This window comes from Oncorhynchus keta, chromosome 13 (genome assembly GCF_023373465.1).
Source record: "Oncorhynchus keta strain PuntledgeMale-10-30-2019 chromosome 13, Oket_V2, whole genome shotgun sequence".
In the NCBI taxonomy this organism is placed as follows: Eukaryota; Metazoa; Chordata; class Actinopteri; order Salmoniformes; family Salmonidae; genus Oncorhynchus; species Oncorhynchus keta.
Genome location: NC_068433.1, coordinates 21028515 through 21049735, shown reverse-complemented (window position 1 = coordinate 21049735; position 21221 = coordinate 21028515). Strand labels below are relative to the sequence as shown.

At 44.8% G+C, this 21221-nt stretch overlaps 1 protein-coding gene across 46 annotated transcripts in view; it reads right to left on the bottom strand.

The window, feature by feature from the left end:
• Window positions 1-21221, bottom strand: part of LOC118392015 (uncharacterized) — a 103251-nt gene that overhangs the window by 10312 nt on the left and 71718 nt on the right. For 7 of the 46 annotated variants that reach the window (XM_052459618.1, XM_052459620.1, XM_052459619.1 and 4 more), the window contains 14 exons: window positions 20936-21081; window positions 20588-20731; window positions 20434-20502; window positions 20160-20336; window positions 19832-19928; window positions 19415-19638; window positions 19084-19237; window positions 18787-18998; window positions 18372-18489; window positions 17986-18191; window positions 17773-17890; window positions 17497-17687; window positions 16947-17044; window positions 16722-16837 (listed from right to left, as the gene is read on the bottom strand). In XM_052459618.1, coding sequence (XP_052315578.1) covers window positions 16722-16837; window positions 16947-17044; window positions 17497-17687; window positions 17773-17890; window positions 17986-18191; window positions 18372-18489; window positions 18787-18998; window positions 19084-19237; window positions 19415-19638; window positions 19832-19928; window positions 20160-20336; window positions 20434-20502; window positions 20588-20731; window positions 20936-21081 — 2070 coding nt within the window. Of the gene's footprint in view, window positions 1-501; window positions 618-728; window positions 827-1261; window positions 1432-1536; window positions 1655-1733; window positions 1940-2115; window positions 2234-2842; window positions 3055-3136; window positions 3291-3467; window positions 3692-3894; window positions 3992-4221; window positions 4399-4495; window positions 4565-4652; window positions 4797-5000; window positions 5129-5380; window positions 5471-5590; window positions 5647-5733; window positions 5900-16721; window positions 16838-16946; window positions 17045-17496; window positions 17688-17772; window positions 17891-17985; window positions 18192-18371; window positions 18490-18786; window positions 18999-19083; window positions 19238-19414; window positions 19639-19831; window positions 19929-20159; window positions 20337-20433; window positions 20503-20587; window positions 20732-20935; window positions 21082-21221 lie in introns of those variants that run through there. The other 39 variants (XM_052459629.1, XM_052459622.1, XM_052459627.1 and 36 more) reach the window with 20 other exon arrangements.

The window sequence follows — 21221 nt, the reverse complement described above, 5'->3', positions numbered from 1 at the left end:
GTGATATAATCCCCAAACTGGATGCAGCCACATCCCATAACAATCAGGACAAGGTACAGCTTGTAAGATATTTTTTTTATTAAGAACCAGACTTATTTATATTCAAAAACACCTCAATCACTCCCAATTCAGTCAGTGGTTTCATTTGTTCCTGTGGAGAGAATAAAATGAAGTTATTCCTAGATGAGAGCTATGACATGTAGAACAGATCTCTCCATCTCATACCATTGTATGGAGAGTGACTGGGGTCTGGGCCTAAGTGGTTCCTTTAGGTTGGTTCATTTGCCAGCTGAAGACTTTGACGTATTTAGCCCTAGGGTTGATGCCAGGCATTTCCCTCCCAGGACTAAGGCCTGTGTTGGAAGTAGTTGTGGAGGTCAACGGTCTTCTGGTGGTGGTGAGGGTAGTGGGTGGAAATGCTATGATTGGACAGAGAGTCAGGTGTAAAAAGCTGTAGCAGTTTTACCACCCTCATTAGCTGCACAACTACCGAACACTTACTTTTTACAGCTTCTCTAGTCAAGATGGTGCCAACTCCTGGAGAGTCTGCCTCAAACCGCCAATATGCAAACAGCTTGTATAGGTCACTCAGTGGATAGACACACCGAACTGTAACCCTAAAAAGAGAACTGAACATTAAAGCCACAAGTGCCTGTAGTGGGAGTTAATGACTGACGTAAATATTTTTAATTCAACCAATGAGGTAGATTATCAGTGAAGTCACGTACACAGAGGCAGTATCCCTGGTTTTGACTGGTGCGTTCACAGATTGGCTCTTGTGCTCAACATTGATATCATTTTCGTAGGTAACATGCTGATGGTCAACCTAGATGACAAGAGGACGTCACAAGCCTGAACATGAGTCATTGAATATCAAACTGTTGCAAGCCAAAAAAAAAACCTAAATGGCTGTTCCCTTGTCAGGCCTCATGAGAATATAGACACCTGTCAGTCAATGTCTGAATATTCATTTAAATATTCAGCCTGTATGCTGACGGTTTGAGATAGAAGCTTGCTGATCTTGTGGACCAATTCTGCGCCTGAACCAATGACGGGATGCATTGATAACAGCAGTAGTTCCAGCGTTTATTTGGACGCATCAGGATTGGGCAAATTCTAAGACATATGTAACCAGAACTAAGTCATGCAGCTGAACAAATTAAGCAAGATGAGTTCTGGGTTACCAGGTTAGATGCTGACAAACTTATTTGAAGTAGTCACTGGTAGGGCCAGTCAAATTGTATGGGTTGGACAGTTATACCTGGACCCTGGTACCACAGGTGTGGAGTCCAAAGCTAAAGACAGCCCTGGTGTCATCAGTCTCTTGAGGCCTGCAGGTGGAGTCCAGGAGAAAGGTTCTGTTGGGTTCAGCGCCAGGGATGGCCAGAGTCACATCAGTAACCACTGTCACCACCCCTTCAGTGGAACACACTAGAGAAAGTTGTGTTAGAGCTGGGCTAGAACAAAGTGAATGATCAACACTAAACAGTCAGGCAATAAATTAAGTTGAGGCAAAGATGAGGCACTAGTAGTTACCTATGACCTCAGTAGTCTGGAAGAGACAAGCTTTGGCCAAGGAACTCTTGACCTCCAAGGTCTTAGGAAGTCGTGAGTGAATTTCAAATGAGCCATAGAACTGCTTCAAATTGATGTCCTGGGAAAAAAGAGAAGGTACATTTTAAATAATTATAACTCCTACTTGAGCCAACGACAAGCCAATTTAAGCACCTCACCTTATAAGTGTAGCCAACAGAGAAGAGGGGCACTTCCAGGGTCAGACTCTTGCTGTCATTCTGCATGATGTAGCCCCGCTTGGCTGCCAGATTTGTGGTCAGAATGTAGGGGCCAACACCCACCTCCCACAGGTAGTCAAATGGCTTATGGTCCATATGGAAACTGATGCTTTTCTCATTGCAGACGCCTTTAAAGACCGGAGGAACTGACGAAGAAAAGATCGGCCCAATAGTTTAGTCAATAGTGCCAAAATGACAGGGGTAAACAGTGGTAGATCACGGGGCTGCGTCCACGTTAAGGCAGTGGTCAGAACCAGGAGGCTCGGAAGACTGAGAAATATCACTTCCAGCCCAGGTCTCTTAATAAAGTTAGTCAACTTACAGACATCATTAAACTGAGCCACGACTGAGGACAGGTAGTAGAAGGGCTCCTCTTGAGGCAGGATTACCAACGTGTAGTTGATGGCCAACGAGAACTGAAGAAGCCCCTCTGGAGAGTACTATGGATATGAACTCATTTAGAAACAAATCTTACATCCACATATTAGGGGTGAATCTGAGGTCCCCAAAACCCATTGGAAAATGTTGAGGAACATTGGATCTCCTCCAATATCAAGTGTCATGAGAATTTTCTATCCCAATGATTATAACCACAATCAAGCTTTGACCAATTCCCAAGGTTTGTAAGACCCTGGGTTTAATAAATAGGAAGAGAGTCAGCTTATGCAAAAGGTAGTCCTTTATTCACGAGAAGGTGCTAAGAAACCTATAATGCGCACAGCCTTCTATATAACTCCTACAAGTGTATCAGTTCCTCAATGGGGGGGGGGAACTTTCACCTGTCCTTGGTCTCACAGTACTAACACACGTGTTGTCAGTTCCTCTTTATCACACAAAAAACACAATGTTCCCACAATATTCTAGTATTGTGTCTAAACACATCTAAGCTTCTGTAACTATTAGGGTGAAATACTTCAGTCATAACTCTTAATGTCATTCAGATTACATTATTACTTTAAACATAAATTCCCTTATCAAGAAGCCATGAGGAAATACTGAGAAAAACCACAGTAGTTCATTAGAGAGTAAAAATAAGTATTTCTCTTTACCAGCTTGTGAACAACGGCATCCTCAAATGGCACCCTGAGAATGTAGGCATGTAGGGTACTATTGGGCTGGGGCACCATGGTTATGACGAGGCCACTTTTATTCGCCTCTCGTATGGTGAAGTTGTGACCATTGATCGTCACAGCCACAAGGTCAACATCGTAGGAGAGGTTCCCCAGGTAAACAGTAAACACACGATCCTCAAGGACTGTTTCTGTGGTGGGAGAAGGACAACAGGGTTAGCAATCATGACCATGGAGCTGAAGAGCCACTTCGGATAGGTTAGTAGAACTTACGGTTAATGATGGTGAGGTGCTGGATCAGAAGGGGTGTGTTCATGGGCCTGTGGAGGCGGAGTCTGGTCTCCACACCACAGTCATCAAGAAAGATTTGTTCATAGTAGAGATGGACCACATAGAACTCATGGTACATGTTGCCCATCACAAAGCTCTGGAAGAGTTGAAACCGTTATGAAGCATCTGCCATTAGGTTATATGTTACAAAGTAGAATATTCAAGGTGTACAGAGGACATTAGTGACCGAAGCCATTTGCAGCTTCTCTGCATCAGAATACAAGGTAAGCGTCTCCATGTGAATGGTCAGATGCCGGCCTGGTACGCTACTGACTTTTCTGTATCCTCCGGCAGCGTTGAAGGGGATGCTGATCTGGACAGTGGTGTCACTGATGTCCAGGCTGTAGCCTCGCTTTGCTGTGATGGGCTCATCCAGGAGCTGCCCATCCACCCCAATTGAGATCTTGCTGCTCTCCAACCCAGAGAGGCCAGAGACCAGCGGGGACAGCAGAGTGGGGGTCTGCCAGACCAGCCCCGCCCCATCATACATCCCTTCATCTGGAAAGAGTTTACAAGTGTTAAGACCCTGTGAGCAATTCTTCCTCTGCAACTGAGTGATCGAAACATCTCACAGATCTGAAATAACTTCATAGGTGGAAGTATTATATGCTTAACTGAGCCATCACTATTGCTTAAGACAATCCAGTCCCTTCAGGTCTGAACCATGATAATGTGGAACCTGATATTGCACTGGAACTTACTTGTGCTGCACGCAGCAATCCAGTCCACCATCATAACCACCCATCTCTGCCTGGAGAACAGTATGGGATGGACCACCTCCACCACTGAACCACTGATCTGGAATTGAATAAAGGATGAAGTGTACTTGCCAACAGTACAAAAGGGGCATTTCAGTAGTCTAAATAAGTGGCTTCCTTCCCATCCTGCATAACCCTGGTTTTAAACATTACGCAATGTAAGACCCTCTTGGAATACAGCCACCAGTCTAGGTCGTTAATGTCAAATTAAGCAAGCCTGAAGACAACCAAGATAAAGGAAGCCATTGAACAGGACATTTAAATCCTCACCATGGAGACAGACCCCATGACAGACCGTGGTGTGTAGGGTGAGCGGAACACCAGTCTCCCCTGGGTGAGGTGGAACACGTAGCCCAGCTCCCGAGCCTCTGAGAATGACATGGGAATCAGCTGCTGCCCCTCCTGCTGGAACATCACCTGCCAGGTAGACGTGGCAGAGCTGTGGGCCTGATGGGGAACAAGAGACAGGGCATGCTTGGTGGTATTGGAGACTAACTGGTGGAGCTCATCTAATTGACAATTTGTCAAATAGCCTTTAGCTTACTTTAGCAAGGGCAGCAGTCCAGGCATCCGTTGTACCAGACAGACAAGAAACGTCACTCCTCATTGACACCTACAGGGTAACATAACACTCTCCTATAAAAATACACAAGCCCACCTCCACGAGCCCTGATACACAGTCTAGATCCATGCATCAGTACCTCCATATAATTCTCCTCACAGCTGACTTCTCTGGGGGACCAGGGTAGAGGGAGGGAGCAGGTTGCATTCACAGAGTAGGTGGCTTCCACTCCATTCGCATCAATTGTGTTCAAGTTAAACCTAAAAGTGAACACCTCATCGTCCTAAGATACAAAAACAAGACCTTCAACTGAGATACCTGGTAGTAATTTAACTAGAAAATATAGTTTAAAAACCCTTCCCATGGGCACAGATATAAACTCAATGGCTACTCCACATTGGTTCAATGTAATTGAAATGTTGATTTAACCAGTGTGCCCATGGGTTGTGGCTTTGAAAAGACCACAATGCACAGAAAATATATGAACCTGGTTGTCAGTGTGGCAGGAGAAGTAGGAGGCTCTGAGTTCAGCAAGGCCAGGCAGAGGGAGGATACTGAACATGTAGCCACACTCTGACCCATACTGCTTAGTGATGGGGTGAACACCATCAGCATCTAGATAGGGGTAAAGAACTGGGTCATATCAAATGATTTGAATATGCTCAGGTCAACTACTAAATAAAATCAGTTTATTCTTAAGTGGTCCAACAGGCACAGTGAGACTGAAATATACTGCAGGGAGAGACTTCCTGTCAGCACCAGCTACCAAACCCTGGCCAAGACATGTTAAGATGCCAAGTTCATGAGCTGACCAAACCTGGTTTCAGACCCATTTTGCATAAGAATTAAGGTTAAAAGCCTGCTTACCAACCGCTTCAAAGCGAGGTTCGTTCCCAGCAAATGAGAGTTGGGTTGTTACCAACAGGTATCGATCCCGGCATGCAGTCTCAATGGCCCCTATATAGACACACAAGGTGAGAAACTAAAGGGTGGAAACTAAAAGATTCTGACCAACAATTCATACCAGGGTTCTACAGCTTGTATAAAGGCTAATCTGACTCAATTTAAGTGTCTTACCTCTTCGAAGGTCAGAACATCTTACACTAGGCCATACAGACAGGAGTACAAATACTCTGTAAGAAAAACAATAGCACAGGTCAATAAAGGTTGCCAGCATCAAAACACTTATTCAAAACATTTAAGCCCACCACCAAACTTACCCCAACCAAAACCCAAAAGCCATTGCTCCGTAGAAGTGTCTAACCCTAGCCAGGAACAGCTATTAAACTACACCTGCTAGTTAACACAACATCAATTATCACGTACTGACAGTATCCTAGTCAAAACAACAGTTGATAAGTAGCATGTTCTCTGGCACTTTTATATGGGGGTGGTGCTGTGATTGAGGTAATTAATTAGCTAATTGGGTCACATGGTTGGTCATCTTGCCAGAGCCGAGAGGCGCAGCTAAATAGTCTGAAGTGGATTCGTCTCCTCATCTCTTCTCCTTCCCCCTTTCTTAGGATGTGTTTTCCATCTCCACTGAATAACACTATAAACGGATCATGTAAAGTGTTGGTTCCATGTTTCATGAGCAGAAATAAAAGATCCCAGACATTTTCCATACGAACGAAAAGCTTATTTCTATCAAACTTTGTGCACAAATTTGTTTACATCCCTGTTAGTGAGCATTTCTCCTTTGCCAAGATAATCCATCCACTTGACAGCTGTGGCATATCAAGAAGCTGATTAAACAGCTTGATAATTACACAGGTACACCTTGTGCTGGGGACAATGAAAGGCCACTCTAAAATTTGTCACACAACACAATGCCACAGATATCTCAAGTTTTGAAGGTGAGTGCAATTGGCATGCTGACTGCAAGAATGTCCACCAGAGCTGTTGCCAGAGAATTGAATGTTCCCTTCTCTACCATAAGCCGCATCCATCCGGCCCCACAACCACAGACCATGAGTAAGGCGTTGTGTGGGCGAGTGGTTTGCTGATGTTAACGTTGTGAACCGACTGCCCATGGTGGCGGTGGGGTTATGGTATGGGCGGGATAAGCTACGGACAACGAACACAATTGCATTTTATCTATGGCAATTTGACCCCACTCCGGGATGCTGTCCTTCTAGGCAGAGTTTCAAAGGAAACGCCATATCTCAGACTGGCCAATAAAAAGAAAAGATTAAGATGGGCAAAAGAACACAGACACTGGACAGAAGAACTCTGCCTAGAAGGCCAGCATCCCAGAGTCGCTTTTGTGGGTGATAAACCCCATGGTGCGGGATGTACCATGCTGGATGCTTGTTAATGTCCTCTTTGGAGAACTTCTCAGCATCTCCACAAGATATGGTCTCTTCCATGAATGCTGTGTAGTCCTTGTAGTGCTGCTTGTTTTTCCTTAGCCTCCTTTCCAGGCACTTGAGACGGTGAACTGCACATGTTTTATTGTTCGGCAGTTTGGGTCTTTCTTCCTTAAACGGCAGCGGCATCTCATAATGTCCATTGTCCTTGCGTCTGATGCCCGCTTTCATTTTCGTCAGGAACCGGATATCCTCTTGAGATATGAGGTCCTCTTCTGCAGCGCTCTCGTTGAAGTCAGATTCAAGCGTCTTGATAATGTCCAGTGCTGTGATTACCTCTCTTACACATGTTCTACAAACATAGTGTACTTGATTTGTGAGGTTGGAAGAAGATTGAAGGCTTGGCATCATCTGTCTAACGATAACCCGATGACTCACTCCAATAGCGTCGCCATTGTCGATACATGGATTTCCATAGCCGACTATGCTCCAGCCAAGATCTGTTCTCTGAGCGAAAGGCTGATTTCCCTTACCAGACACAATTTCTCTTGGAAGGAGAGCCTGGGAGCAGTTGTAGCCAATTAAGAGACCGACATCACAGCTCTGTTGAGGAGCAATCTCCTCTGCAATGTGTTCAAGATGAGACCATGCTCTTGCAGTCTCTGGAGTAGGAATATGATCTCTGTTTGCAGGAATAAACTCTCTCGAGTAGGCTGTTGGCAGAGGGATTTTCTACTCCAAGTAAAACCCTCTAACCTGCAAACCAGACAGCTTCTGTTAGGGCACAATGGTATTCCTTGAAGCCATTGTTGAGAGATTCAGTTGGACTGGGTCCTTCCTTGTATTGAGAGCCTTTGTTGTCTCTTCAAGGATAAAAGTGGTGTCGCTCTGGGTGTCAAGAAGTGCATACCCAAGCTTTGAATCCTTGGCGTCTTAGGTTTTCCATCTTCGCTTGGTTTCAAAGCATGAAGGGATGTCACAGGATTGCAAGCGATCTTTACTTCTCTCGTGAGAAACTTCACAAACTGACTGAAGCTTGGAAAGGTCTCAGTTTCTTATAAGATGTCTATGACCTTTCTATTCCATCTTGAAGTTAGCCAATTTGGAAGTTTAGCGAGGATCTTTTGTTTATCATTACAGTCATTAAGCACCTCCAGGTCCTTATTCTGAGACATAGCAGCCTCACAGCTGCGAAGAAAGTCTACAAGGTCTCTAAGCTCAAAACTGTCCTTGGATCCTATCTTAGTGATGAGTAATTTGTTTCCGTACCTTTCTTCAAGAATGGTTCACGCAGCATGGTAGGCTGACTCAGTTCCTAACATAAAGTAACTTTCGATGACTTTCTTGGCAGGCCCACCGATATATTTTCTTAAGTAATATATCTTCTCATTTGCTGGTATGTTCTCAAATCAAATCAAATTTTATTTGTCACATACACATGGTTAGCAGATGTTAATGCGAGTGTAGCGAAATGCTTGTGCTTCTAGTTCCGACAATGCAGTAATAACCAACAAGTAATCTAACTAACAATTCTAAAACTAATGTCTTATACACAGTGTAAGGGGATAAAGAATATGTACATAAGGATATATGAATGAGTGATGGTACAGAGCAGCATAGGCAAGATACAGTAGATGGTATCGAGTACAGTATATACATATGAGATGAGTATGTAAACAAAGTGGCATAGTTAAAGTGGCTAGTGATACATGTATTACATAAGGATGCAGTCGATGATATAGAATACAGTATATACATATGCATATGAGATGAATAATGTAGGGTAAGTAACATTATATAAGGTAGCATTGTTTAAAGTGGCTCGTGATATATGTACATCATTTCACATCAATTCCCATTATTAAAGTGGCTGGAGTTGAGTCAGTGTCAGTGTGTTGGCAGCAGCCACTCAATGTTATTGGTGGCTGTTTAACAGTCTGATGGCCTTGAGATAGAAGCTGTTTTTCAGTCTCTCGGTCCCAGCTTTGATGCACCTGTACTGACCTCGCCTTCTGGATGATAGCGGGGTGAACAGGCAGTGGCTCGGGTGGTTGTTGTCCTTGATGATCTTTATGGCCTTCCTGTAACATCGGGTGGTGTAGGTGTCCTGGAGGGCAGGTAGTTTGCCCCCGGTGATGCGTTGTGCAGACCTCACTACCCTCTGGAGAGCCTTACGGTTGAGGGCGGAGCAGTTGCCGTACCAGGCGGTGATACTCTCGATTGTGCATCTGTAGAAGTTTGTGAGTGCTTTTGGTGACAAGCCGGATTTCTTCAGCCTCCTGAGGTTGAAGAGGCGCTGCTGCGCCTTCTTCACGATGCTGTCTGTGTGAGTGGACCAATTCAGTTTGTCTGTGATGTGTATGCCGAGGAACTTAAAACTTGCTACCCTCTCCACTACTGTTCCATCGATGTGGATAGGGGGGTGTTCCCTCTGCTGTTTCCTGAAGTCCACAATCATCTCCTTAGTTTTGTTGACGTTGAGTGTGAGGTTATTTTCCTGACACCACACTCCGAGGGCCCTCACCTCCTCCCTGTAGGCCGTCTCGTCGTTGTTGGTAATCAAGCCTACCACTGTTGTGTCGTCCGCAAACTTGATGATTGAGTTGGAGGCGTGCGTGGCCACGCAGTCGTGGGTGAACAGGGAGTACAGGAGAGGGCTCAGAACGCACCCTTGTGGGGCCCCAGTGTTGAGGACCAGCGGGGAGGAGATGTTGTTGCCTACCCTCACCACCTGGGGGCGGCCCGTCAGGAAGTCCAGTACCCAGTTGCACAGGGCGGGGTCGAGACCCAGGGTCTCGAGCTTGATGACGAGCTTGGAGGGTACTATGGTGTTGAATGCCGAGCTGTAGTCGATGAACAGCATTCTCACATAGGTATTCCTCTTGTCCAGATGGGTTAGGGCAGTGTGCAGTGTGGTTGAGATTGCATCGTCTGTGGACCTATTTGGGCGGTAAGCAAATTGGAGTGGGTCTAGGGTGTCAGGTTGGGTGGAGGTGATATGGTCCTTGACGAATCTCTCAAAGCACTTCATGATGACGGAAGTGAGGGCTACGGGGCGGTAGTCGTTTAGCTCAGTTACCTTAGCTTTCTTGGGAACAGGAACAATGGTGGCCCTCTTGAAGAATGTGGGAACAGCAGACTGGTATAGGGATTGATTGAATATGTCCGTAAACACACCGGCCAGCTGGTCTGCGCATGCTCTGAGGGCGCGGCTGTGGATACCGTCTGGGCCTGCAGCCTTGCGAGGGTTAACACGTTTAAATGTCTTACTCACCTCGGCTGCAGTGAAGGAGAGACCGCATGTTTTCGTTGCAGGCCGTGTCAGTGGCACTGTATTGTCCTCGAAGCGGGCAAAAAAGTGATTTAGTCTGCCTGGGAGCAAGACATCCTGGTCCGTGACTGGGCTGGATTTCTTCTTGTAGTCCGTGATTGACTGTAGACCCTGCCACATGCCTCTTGTGTCTGAGCCGTTGAATTGAGATTCTACTTTGTCTCTGTACTGACGCTTAGCTTGTTTGATAGCTTTGCGGAGGGAATAGCTGCACTGTTTGTATTCGGTCATGTTACCAGACACCTTGCCCTGATTAAAAGCAGTGGTTCGCGCTTTCAGTTTCACGCGAATGCTGCCATCAATCCACAGTTTCTGGTTAGGGAATGTTCTTCCTGCCTATCAGAGTCTGAAAAGAGACCTTCCAGTCAGTGAACGAGAGTGGTTCTCCATTGAATGTTACTGGTTACTGGTTCTGGTATGGGGAGGCGGCTTTCCCTGATTGATTCCGCTAGCAACCTGAACATGGTCTTGGTGCCATCTTCTTGTTGTGTGCTTGTCACAACATCTTGTGGTGAAAGACTGTGGAATGAGCCACTTCTGTGCATGACTTCTTTCACAGATTTGCAGTTAGAGAGTAGTTCTCTCTTCTCGTCCTCTGAGTTTTCATCTTGCTCATACACTTGCATCCGAGTCTTGGCAGCATTTAGTTTCTTGAGCATTTCTAGGTGCTCTAACTCTCTACGCTTGTCTTCTCGCGTCCTTCGTCTGGCAACATTTTCTACCTCTAACTTGACTCGCAGCCTAGCTTCTTCTAAGCTGCGTTTCACAGCCTCAGCTTCTTGCTCCGCTGTCCTCTTCTTATCTTCATCTTCGAGTCTCTGAAGCTCTTCTAGTTGCCGTTGTTGCTTAACCATTACTTCTAAAGCTGCTTGGTTAGTAGATACTTCCGCCGCAGCCTCTTGTCTCTTGACAGATGACACGCTTGAATGTCTGGAGTTGACCTTTGAGTTGCTTAGAGACTGGGAGGAAGCACTTAAGGGCTGATAGTTGAGACTTGACTTATGTGAGAGTTCGGACATGCACAAGGAATTGCTGTCCTTCCAGTGCAGCTCTACCTGGTTACTTTTGACCTTCTTCCCTGCCTTTTAAATGACACCTTACAGTCTTGATAATAGACATTGTAGCTGCTTCACAAGTATCAACTCTGCGTCGTATATCATTGTCGGGAATGTCAATTTGACGCAAATTTACGTAGACAAGGTTTAGCTCTGTAGAGGTATGGCTAATCTTGATTAAGAGGTCTTCTAGTAGGTCTTCAGAGCAACAGCCTGTCGGTGACAGTTTTGCTTCCTTTACCAGAGCCTTCCACTTCTCATAGCTGACCCTGAAACGATGTTCGAGCTGTCTCCATCTTTCGGCGCGCAGTTCTCTGCCCTTTTCAGTTAACCTGTGGACCCTCTCACCTTTTCGTGGCTCTTCTTGTGATATCTCATCAGCAGCCTCTGTATCATCATTCGCTGGCAGAAGTGACTCCACACCAGTCTGGGCCTCTTCCTGCTGCTCTGTTTGTTCTGATGAAGGCTTAAAGTTTGCGAGGTGATGCTGCAGATGCTCAACTTGACCCACCCCATCTCTATCACCTATAGTGAAACTACCTCTTTCTGACATTCTAAATCAAATCAAATCAATTCTAGGTAAGGTTTGGATAAGTGAGTAGGTAATTTATTCTCTAATTCACTGTAATTTAAACCTTAGTACTGTAACGTCGGGATAGTGATGGGTGTGGAGTCAGACGCAGAAAGCAGAAGGTAGACGGGAAAAAACGCTTTAATGTCCTCAAGCACAGTAACAGGGACAAACATGGGTGAAGCCCAAAACACAGGCGCAACAAAACCCAAAACCACTGTTACCAAAATACCGGACAGCGAAAACCCAAAAGAACACAAACACCACTAACGTAGAATAACCACAAGCCCGTACAAACACCAGCGGGCTAAACTAACTTAAATAACACCCATCCCAAAACCCCAACAAGGAACAGGTGAAAACAATTAGACAAAATAAAACGAAAAGGAAAAAGGGATCGGTGGCAGCTAGTAGACCGGCGACGACCACCGCCGAGCGCCACCCGAACAGGAAGGGGAGCCACCTTCGGTGGTATTCGTGACAAGTACGTGGTTTAAACATGTATAATGCTTGTAACAAAGGCTTGAACAAACACCTCATTGGTTGCTTATTACAAAAGGGAGGAAATCAAACTTCACATTTATTATTCCTGGCATGAATTCACACTTCATCCTTAATTATTATAATGTTACCATCCTAACATACACGCTTCAACCTTTATGAACTACACCCGATGACATGAAAATTTAGCTAACAAAGCGCGGGATTACCTTCCCTCCAAAAGTGTGTTGCTACAATAAGGATCCCCACGACAACAGAATTAGCTACGTAGTTCCGCTTGTCTTATCATTTCCCCCACACAGCGGACACGTAAACAATTCAAACAAAGGACAATGGCATAGACTTACAGGATAACTGTCAGTTACAAGTAGTGCACAGCGTTGCACCAGATCTTCAGTTTCTTGGCAATTTCTCACATGGAATAGCCTTCATTTCTCAGAACAAGAATAGACTGATGAGTTTCAGAAGAAAGTTCTTTGTTTCTGGCCATTTTGAGCCTGTAATCGAACCCACAAATGCTGATGCCCCAGATACTCAACGAGTCCAAAGAAGAGCAGTTTTATTGCTTCTTTAATCAGCATTTTTTTATAAACAGTTTTCAGCTGTGCTAACATAATTGCAAAAGGGTTTTCAAATGATAAATTAGCCTTTTAAAATGATAAACTTGGATTAGCTAACACAACGTGCCATTGGAACACAGGAGTGATGGTTGCTGATAATGGGCCTCTGTACGCCTATGTAGATATTCCTTTAAAAAATCAGCCGTTTCCAGACACAGTAGTCATTTACAACATCTACACTGTATTTCTGATCAATTTTATGTTATTTTAATGGACAAAAAATATTTGCTTTTCTTTCAAAAACAAGGACATTTCTATGTGACCCCAAATCTTTGAACGGTAGTGTATATATTGTGTATAGTTTTGTTGAGGTGTGGTTTTCTATAAGCCCATGGGCTTCCAACCACACCATTAAAAGAAATGCTTTTCTACCCTCTTAGGAGGACAAGGTGTTCACCTTTAACTTCAACTTGTTCATGACTAACAACAGTGGAGACAAGCTACACCATATCTAACACCTGGTCTCCTCTGACCTAATCTCCAGAGAAGTTAGCTGTGAGCACATCACAGAGGTACTGATCTATGGTTCTATACTGAACCAAAATATAAACGCAACATGCAACGATTTCAAAGATTTTACTGAGTTAGTTTTTAAAAAAACATTTTATTTTTACCTTTATTTAACTAGGCAAGTCAGTTAAGACAAATTCTTATTTTCAATGACGGCCTACCAGGGAACAGTGGGTTATAACTGCCTGTTCAGGGGCAGAAGGACAGATTTGTACCTTGTCAGCTCGGGGATTTGAACGTGCAACCTTTCAGTTACTAGTCCAACGCTGGAACCACTAGGCTACACTGCCGCCCCATTTAAGGAATCCAGTCCATTGAAATACATTCATTAGGCCCTAATTTATGGATTTCACATGAGTTCAGATATCCAACTGTTGTTCAGAGATGCCTTTAAAAAAAAGTAGGAGCGTGAATCAGCAAACCCATCAGTTTCTGGTGTGACCACCATATGCCGCAGTTGATCTGGCTGTTGATTGTGGCCTGTGGAATGTTGTCCCACTCCTCTACAATGGCCGTGCGAAGTTGCTGGATATTGGAGGGAACTGAAACACGCTGTCGTACACGTCGATCCAGAGCATCCCAAACACGCTCAACGGGTGACATGTCTGGTGAGTATGCAGGCCAAGGAAGAAATGGGACATTTTCAGCTTCCGTGAATTGGCTACAGATCCTTGCGACATTGGGCCGTGCATGACCATGCTGAAACACGGGGGGATGGCGGCTGATGAATGGCACGACAATGGGCCTCAGGAGCTCGTCACAGTATCTCTGCACATTCAAATGACCATTGATATAATACAATTGTGTTCATTGTCCGTAGCTTATGCCTGCCCATACCATAACCCCACGGCCACTCTGTTGACATCAGCAAACCGCTCACCCACAAGATGTCTACCATCTGCCCGGTTCATTTGAAACCTGGATTAATCCTTGCAAAGCACACATCTCCAGCATATCAGTGGCCATTGAAGGTGAGCATTTGCCCACTGAAGTTGGTTACAATGCCAAACTGCAGCCAGGTCAAACCCTGGTGAGGACTTCAAGCATCCAGATGATCTTCCCTGAGATTGAATTTCTGCACAAAACTGTCAGATACATCAATTGCCTAAACCCACAGTTTCATCAGCTGTCCGGGTAGCTGGTCTCAGATGATCCCGCAGATGAAGAAGCCGGAGGTCATGGGCTGGCGTGGTTACACGTGGTCTGCGGTTGTGAAGCCGGTTGAACAAACTGCCAAATTCTGTAAAACGACGTTGAACGCGGCTTATGGTAGAGAAATTAAAATGTAATCGTCTGGCAACAGCTCTGGTGGACGTTCCTGCAATCATGCAAATTGCACACTCCCTCATAACTTGAGACATCTGTGGCATTGTGTTGTGACAAAACATCACCATTTAAAGTGGCCTTTTATCCCCAGTGGTTTAATCAGCTTCTTGACATGCCACACCTGTCTGGTGGATGGATTATCTCAAAGTTGAAATGCTCACTAACAGGTATGTAAATAATTTGTGCACATAACATGAAATAAGCTTTGTATGGAACATTTCAGGGATCTTCTATTTCAGCTCATGAATCATGCGACCAACACTTAACGTTATCTATACTTTTGTTCATTTTCAGTCCCTATACCCACAATGTATTTGTCTGATAAAGTGGGTAAACTGCCTACCCTCTCAGCAGAGGCAATTTTACAAACACATGCAAAACAGGTAGCCGACATTAAATATACGAGTTCAATCAAACGTCGACACCCTAGTTCATGAGCTGTCCATTAGTCATGAGTTGAATGTGTGGCGTTTTCACCGATCATGCGACAAAACACCTTTCATTACGTTGTTTTGTAATTAAGTATTTGAAAATATCTTACGATTCCTGGATCTCTGAAAATGCCTGTCACATTTGTCTGTGAGAATAGTTGTCTACACAAATCCAAAGATATAGGCCTATGCCATTGCATAATCAAATGCTTCCAACCAAAAGTAAACTATAGGCCTACCATTGTTGGATGAGCATTGGCATCTAGCTGAAGGAGAGTTGTCTGGAGCAATTTGACCAGTCAAATGTGATCCCTGATTAGCAAATCAACTAAGCTGACACTGAAATAGCCTGTTAATGACACTTCCATCAATGAACAAGCTGGACCACCGCCAACTTTAAAGATTTTAATTGGCTGAACCACTTCTACCAGGATATGACTTGAGCAATCTAGACCTATGCCACGAATTACAATTTAGCATTTCAGTCACACAACTTGACACTGGCTGATGCAGTGTGTTGTGTAAGGTCAGAATTGGGGTACATGTTAACAGCCTTAAAAGCATCCAGGTAAAATGTGTATAACTCTACTGTATGAGCCTTAATTCTAGGCATAACCAAGTGGTCAGACACTCATTCTAACACCCTTTGAATTCATTCATTCAAACAGCATGGTAAGAAAAGCAGCAATAGCCTTATATTGTTATGTATACAGAGGCTTTAAGTTCTAGGATGAGTAGGAGTCATCTATAGTTACCCATTGATTTGGACTAATATAGCTTAATGCCACGAGCTTGCTTTACTCAATTTCTAGTAAAACTAGCCTCAACATGGTCACACCTTGCTGCCAAAATGCAGTTTATGGATCCGTGTGCTTAGATTATTCAGGCCCCATCCTGCAGCAGTTGACCAAAAGTGGCAGGGTGGCCACAGTTAGAATTGCTGATCACCCCTTAAAGGCCAACATGTGTCGTAAGTGACTGAGATGAAAGATTCAAATGTGTCGCACACAAAGAATTTACCTAGCCAACTTAGTTACCAAACAAAGTCCTCACTTGTGATATAATCCCCAAACTGGATGCAGCCACATCCCATAACAATCAGGACAAGGTACAGCTTGTAAGAAATTTGTTTATTAAGAACCAGACTTATTTATATTAAAAAACACCGCAAACACTCGATTCAGTCAGTGGTTTCAATTGTTCCTGTGGAGAGAATAAAATGAAGCTCGATCTCATCTAGGAATATGACATGTAGAACAGATCTCTCCATCTCATACCATTGTATGGAGGGTGACTGGGGTCTGGGCCTAAGTGGTTCCTTTAGGTTGGTTCATTTGCCAGCTGAAGACTTTGACGTATTTAGCCCTAGGGTGGATGCCAGGCATTTCCCTCCCAGGACTAAGGCCTGTGTTGGAAGTAGTTGTGGAGGTCAACGGTCTTCTGGTGGTGGTGGAAAGGGTAGTGGGTGGAAATGCTATGATTGGACAGAGAGTCAGGTGTAAAACGCTGTAGCAGTTACCACCCTCTTTAGCTGCACAACTACCAAACACTTACTTTTTACAGTTTCTCTAGTCAAGATGGTGCCAACTCCTGGAAAGTCTGCCTCAAACCGCCAATACGCAAACAGCTTGTATAGGTCACTCAGTGGATAGACACACCGAACTATCACCCTAAAAAGAGAACTGAACATTAAAGCCACAAGCGCCTGTAGTGGGAGTTAATGACTGACAAATATTTTTAATTCAACCAATGAGGTAGATTATCAGTGAAGTCACGTACACAGAGGCAGTATCCCCGGTTTTGACTGTTGCGTTCACAGATTGGCTCTTGTGCTCAACGTTGATATCATTTTCGTAGGTAACATGCTGATGGTCAACCTAGATGACAAGAGGACGTCACAAGCCTGAACATGATTCATTGAATATCAAACTGTTGCAAGCCAAAAAAACTAAATGGTTGTTCCCTTGTCAGGCCTCATGAGAATATAGACACTTGTCAGTCAATGTCTGAATATTCATTTAAATATTCAGCCTGTATGCTGACGATTTGAGATGGAGGCTTGCTGATCTCGTGGACCGATTCTGCACCAGAACCAATGACGCGATGCATTGATAACAGCAGTAGTTCCAGTGTTTATTTGGACGCATCAGGATTGGGCAAATTCTAAGACATATGTAACCAGAACTAAGTCATGCAGCTGAACAAATTAAGCAAGATGAGTTTTGAGTTACCAGGTTAGATGCTGACAAACTTATTTGAAGTAGTCACTGGTAGGGCCAGTCACTTGATCATTTGAATGATTCAAATTGTATGGGTTGGACAGTTATACCTGGACCCTGGTACCACAGGTGTGGAGTCCAAAGCTAAAGAGAGCCCTGGTGTCATCAGTCTCTTGAGGCCTGCAGGTGGAGTCCAGGAGAAAGGTTCCGTTGGGTTCAGCGCCAGGGATGGCCAGAGTCACATCAGTAACCACTGTCACCACCCCTTCAGTGGAACACACTAGAGAACGTTGTGTTAGAGCTGGGCTAGAACAAAGTGAATGATCAACACCAAACAGTCAGGCAATAAATTAAGTTGCAGGCAAAGATGAGGCACTAGTAGTTACCTATGACCTCAGTAGTCTGGAAGAGACAAGCTTTGGCCAAGGAACTCTTGACCTCCAAGGTCTTAGGAAGTCGTGAGCGAATTTCAAATGAGCCGTAGAACTGCTTCAAATTGATGTCCTGGGAAAAAAAGAGAAGGTACATTTTAAATTATCATAACTGCTACTTGAGCCAACGACAAGCCAATTTAAGCGCTTGACCAATGAGCATCTCACCTTATAAGTGTAGCCAACAGAGAAGAGGGGCACTTCCAGGGTCAGACTCTTGCTGTCATTCTGCATGATGTAGCCCCGCTTGGCTGCCAGATTTGAGTTCAGAATGTAAGGGCCAACACCCACCTCCCACAGGTAGTCAAATGGCTTATGGGCCATCTGGAAACTGATGCTTTTCTCATTGCAGACGCCTTTAAAGACTGGAGGAACTGACGAAGAGAAGATCGGCCCAATAGTTTAGTCAATAGTGCCAAGATGACAGGGGTAAACAGTGGTAGATCGCTAGGCTGCGTCCACGTTAGGCAGTGATCAGAACCAGAAGGCTCGGAAGACAATCTTGAGAATTATCACTTCCAGCCCAGGTCTCTTAATAAAGTTAGTCAACTTACAGACATCATTGAACTGAGCCACGACTGAGGCCAGGTAGTAGAAGGGCTCCTTTTGAGGCATGATGACCAACGTGTAGTTGATGTCCATCGAGAACTGAAGAAGCCCCTCTGGAGAGTACTATGGATATGAACTCATTTAGAGGGGGGGGGGGGAACTTTCTCCCGTCCTTGGTCTCACACATGTGTTGTCAGTTCCTCTTTATCACACAATGTTCCCACAATATTCTAGTATTGTGTCTAAACACATCGTCTAAGCTTCTGTAACTATTAGGGTGAAATACTTCAGTCATAACTCTTAATGTCATTCAGATTCTATTATTACTTTAAACATAAATTCCCTTATCAAGAAGCCATGAGGAAATACTGAGAAAAACCACAGTAGTTCATTACAGTAAAAATAAGTATTTCTCTTTACCAGCTTGTGAACAACGGCATCCTCAAATGGCACCCTGAGAATGTAGGCATGTAGGGTACTATTGGGCTGGGGGACCATGGTTATGACGAGGCCACTTTTATTCGCCTCAAGTATGGTGAAGTTGTGACCATTGAGCGTCACAGCCACCAGGTCAACATCGTAGGAGAGGTTCCCCAGGTAAACAGTAAACACACGATCCTCAAGGACTGTTTCTGTGGTGGGAGAAGGACAACAGGGTCATTAGCAATCATGACCATGGAGCTGAAGAGCCACTTCGGATAAGCTAGTAGAACTTACGGTTAATGATGGAGAGGTGCTGGATCAGAAGGGGTGTGTTCATGGGCCTGTGGAGGCGGAGTCTGGTCTCCACACCACAGTCATCAAGAAATATTTGTTCATAGTAGAGATGGACCACATAGAATTCATGGTACATGTTGTCCATCACATAGCTCTGGAAGAATTGAAACCATTATGAAGCATCTGCCATTAGGTTATATGGTACAAAGTAGAATATTCAAGGTGTACAGAGGACATGAGTGACTGAAGCCATTTGCAGCTGCTCTACATCAGAATACAAGGTAAGCGTCTCCATGTGAATGGTCAGATGCCGGCCTGGTACGCTACTGACTTTTCTGTATCCTCCGGCAGCGTTGAAGGGGATGCTGATCTGGACAGTGGTGTCACTGATGTCCAGGCTGTAGCCTCGCTCTGTTGTGATGGGCTCATCCAGGAGCTGACCATCCACCCCCATTGAGATCTTGATGCTCTCCAACCCAGAGAGGCCAGAGACCAGCGGGGACAGCAGAGTGGGGGTCTGCCAGACCAGCCCCACCCCATCATACATCCCTTCATCTGGAAAGAGTTTACAAGTGTTAAGACCCTGTGAGCAATTCTTCCTCTGCAACCAAGTGATCAAAACATGTCACAGATCTGAAATAACTTCATAGGTGAAAGTATTATTTGCTTAACTGAGCCATCACTATTGCTTAAGACGATCAGATCTGATCCTTGATAATGTGGAACCTGATATTGCACTGGAACTTACTAGTGCTGCACGCAACAATCCAGTCCACCATCATAACCACCCATCTCTGCCTGGAGAACAGTATGGGATGGACCACCTCCACCACTGAACCATTGATCTGGAATTGAATAAAGGATGAAGTGTACTTCCCAACAGTACAAAAAGACTCATTTCAGTAGTCTAAATAAGTGGCTTCCTTCCCATCCTGCATAACCCTGGTTTTAAACATAACGCAATGTAAGACCCTCTTGGAATACAGCCACCAGTGTAGGTCGTTAATGTCGAATTCAGCAAGCCTGAAGACAACCAAGATAAAGGAAGCCATTGAACAGGACATTTAAATCCTCACCATGGAGACAGACCCCATGACAGACCGTGGTGTGTAGGGTGAGCGGAACACCAGTCTCCCCTGGGTGAGGTGGAACACGTAGCCCAGCTCCCGAGCCTCTGAGAATGACATGGGAATCAGCTGCTGCCCCTCCTGCTGGAACATCACCTGCCAGGTAGACGTGGCAGAGCTGTGGGCCTGATGGGGAACAAGAGACAGTCTCCAATACCACCAAGCATGCCCTAACTGGTGGAGCTCATCTAATTGACAATTTGCCAAATAGCCTTTAGCTTACTTTAGCAAGGGCAGCAGTCCAGGCATCCGTTGTACCAGAAAGACAGGAAACATCACTCCTCATTGACACCTACAGGGTAACACAACACTCTCCTATAAAAACACAAGCCCACCTCCACGAGCCCTGGATACAGTCTAGATCCATGCATCAGTACCTCCATATAGTTCTCCTCACAGCTGACTTCTCTGGGGGACCAGGGTAGAGGGAGGGAGCAGGTTGCATTCACAGAGTAGGTGGCTCCCACTCCATTCGCATCAATTGTGATCAAGTTAAAGCTAAAAGTGAACAACTCATCGTCCTAAAATACAAAAACAAGACCTTCAACTGAGATACCTGGTAGTAATTTAACTAGAAAATATAGTTTAAAAGCCCTTCCCATGGGCACAGATATAAACTCAATGGCTACTCCACATTGGTTCAATGTCATTGAAATGTTGATTTAACCAGTGTGCCCATGGGTTGTGGCTTTGAAAAGACCACAATGCACAGAAAATATATGAACCTGGTTGTCAGTGTGGCAGGAGAAGTAGGAGGCTCTGAGTTCAGCATGGCCAGGCAGAGGAAGGATACTGAACATGTAGCCACACTCTGACCCATACTGCTTAGTGATGGGGTGAACACCATCAGCATCTAGATAGGGGTAAAGAACTGGGTCATATCAAATGATTTGAATATGCTGAAGTCCAATACTAAATAAAAATCAGTTTATTCTTAAGTGGTCCAACAGGCACAGTGAGACTGAAATATACTGCAGGGAGAGACTTCCTGTCAGCACCAGCTACCAAACC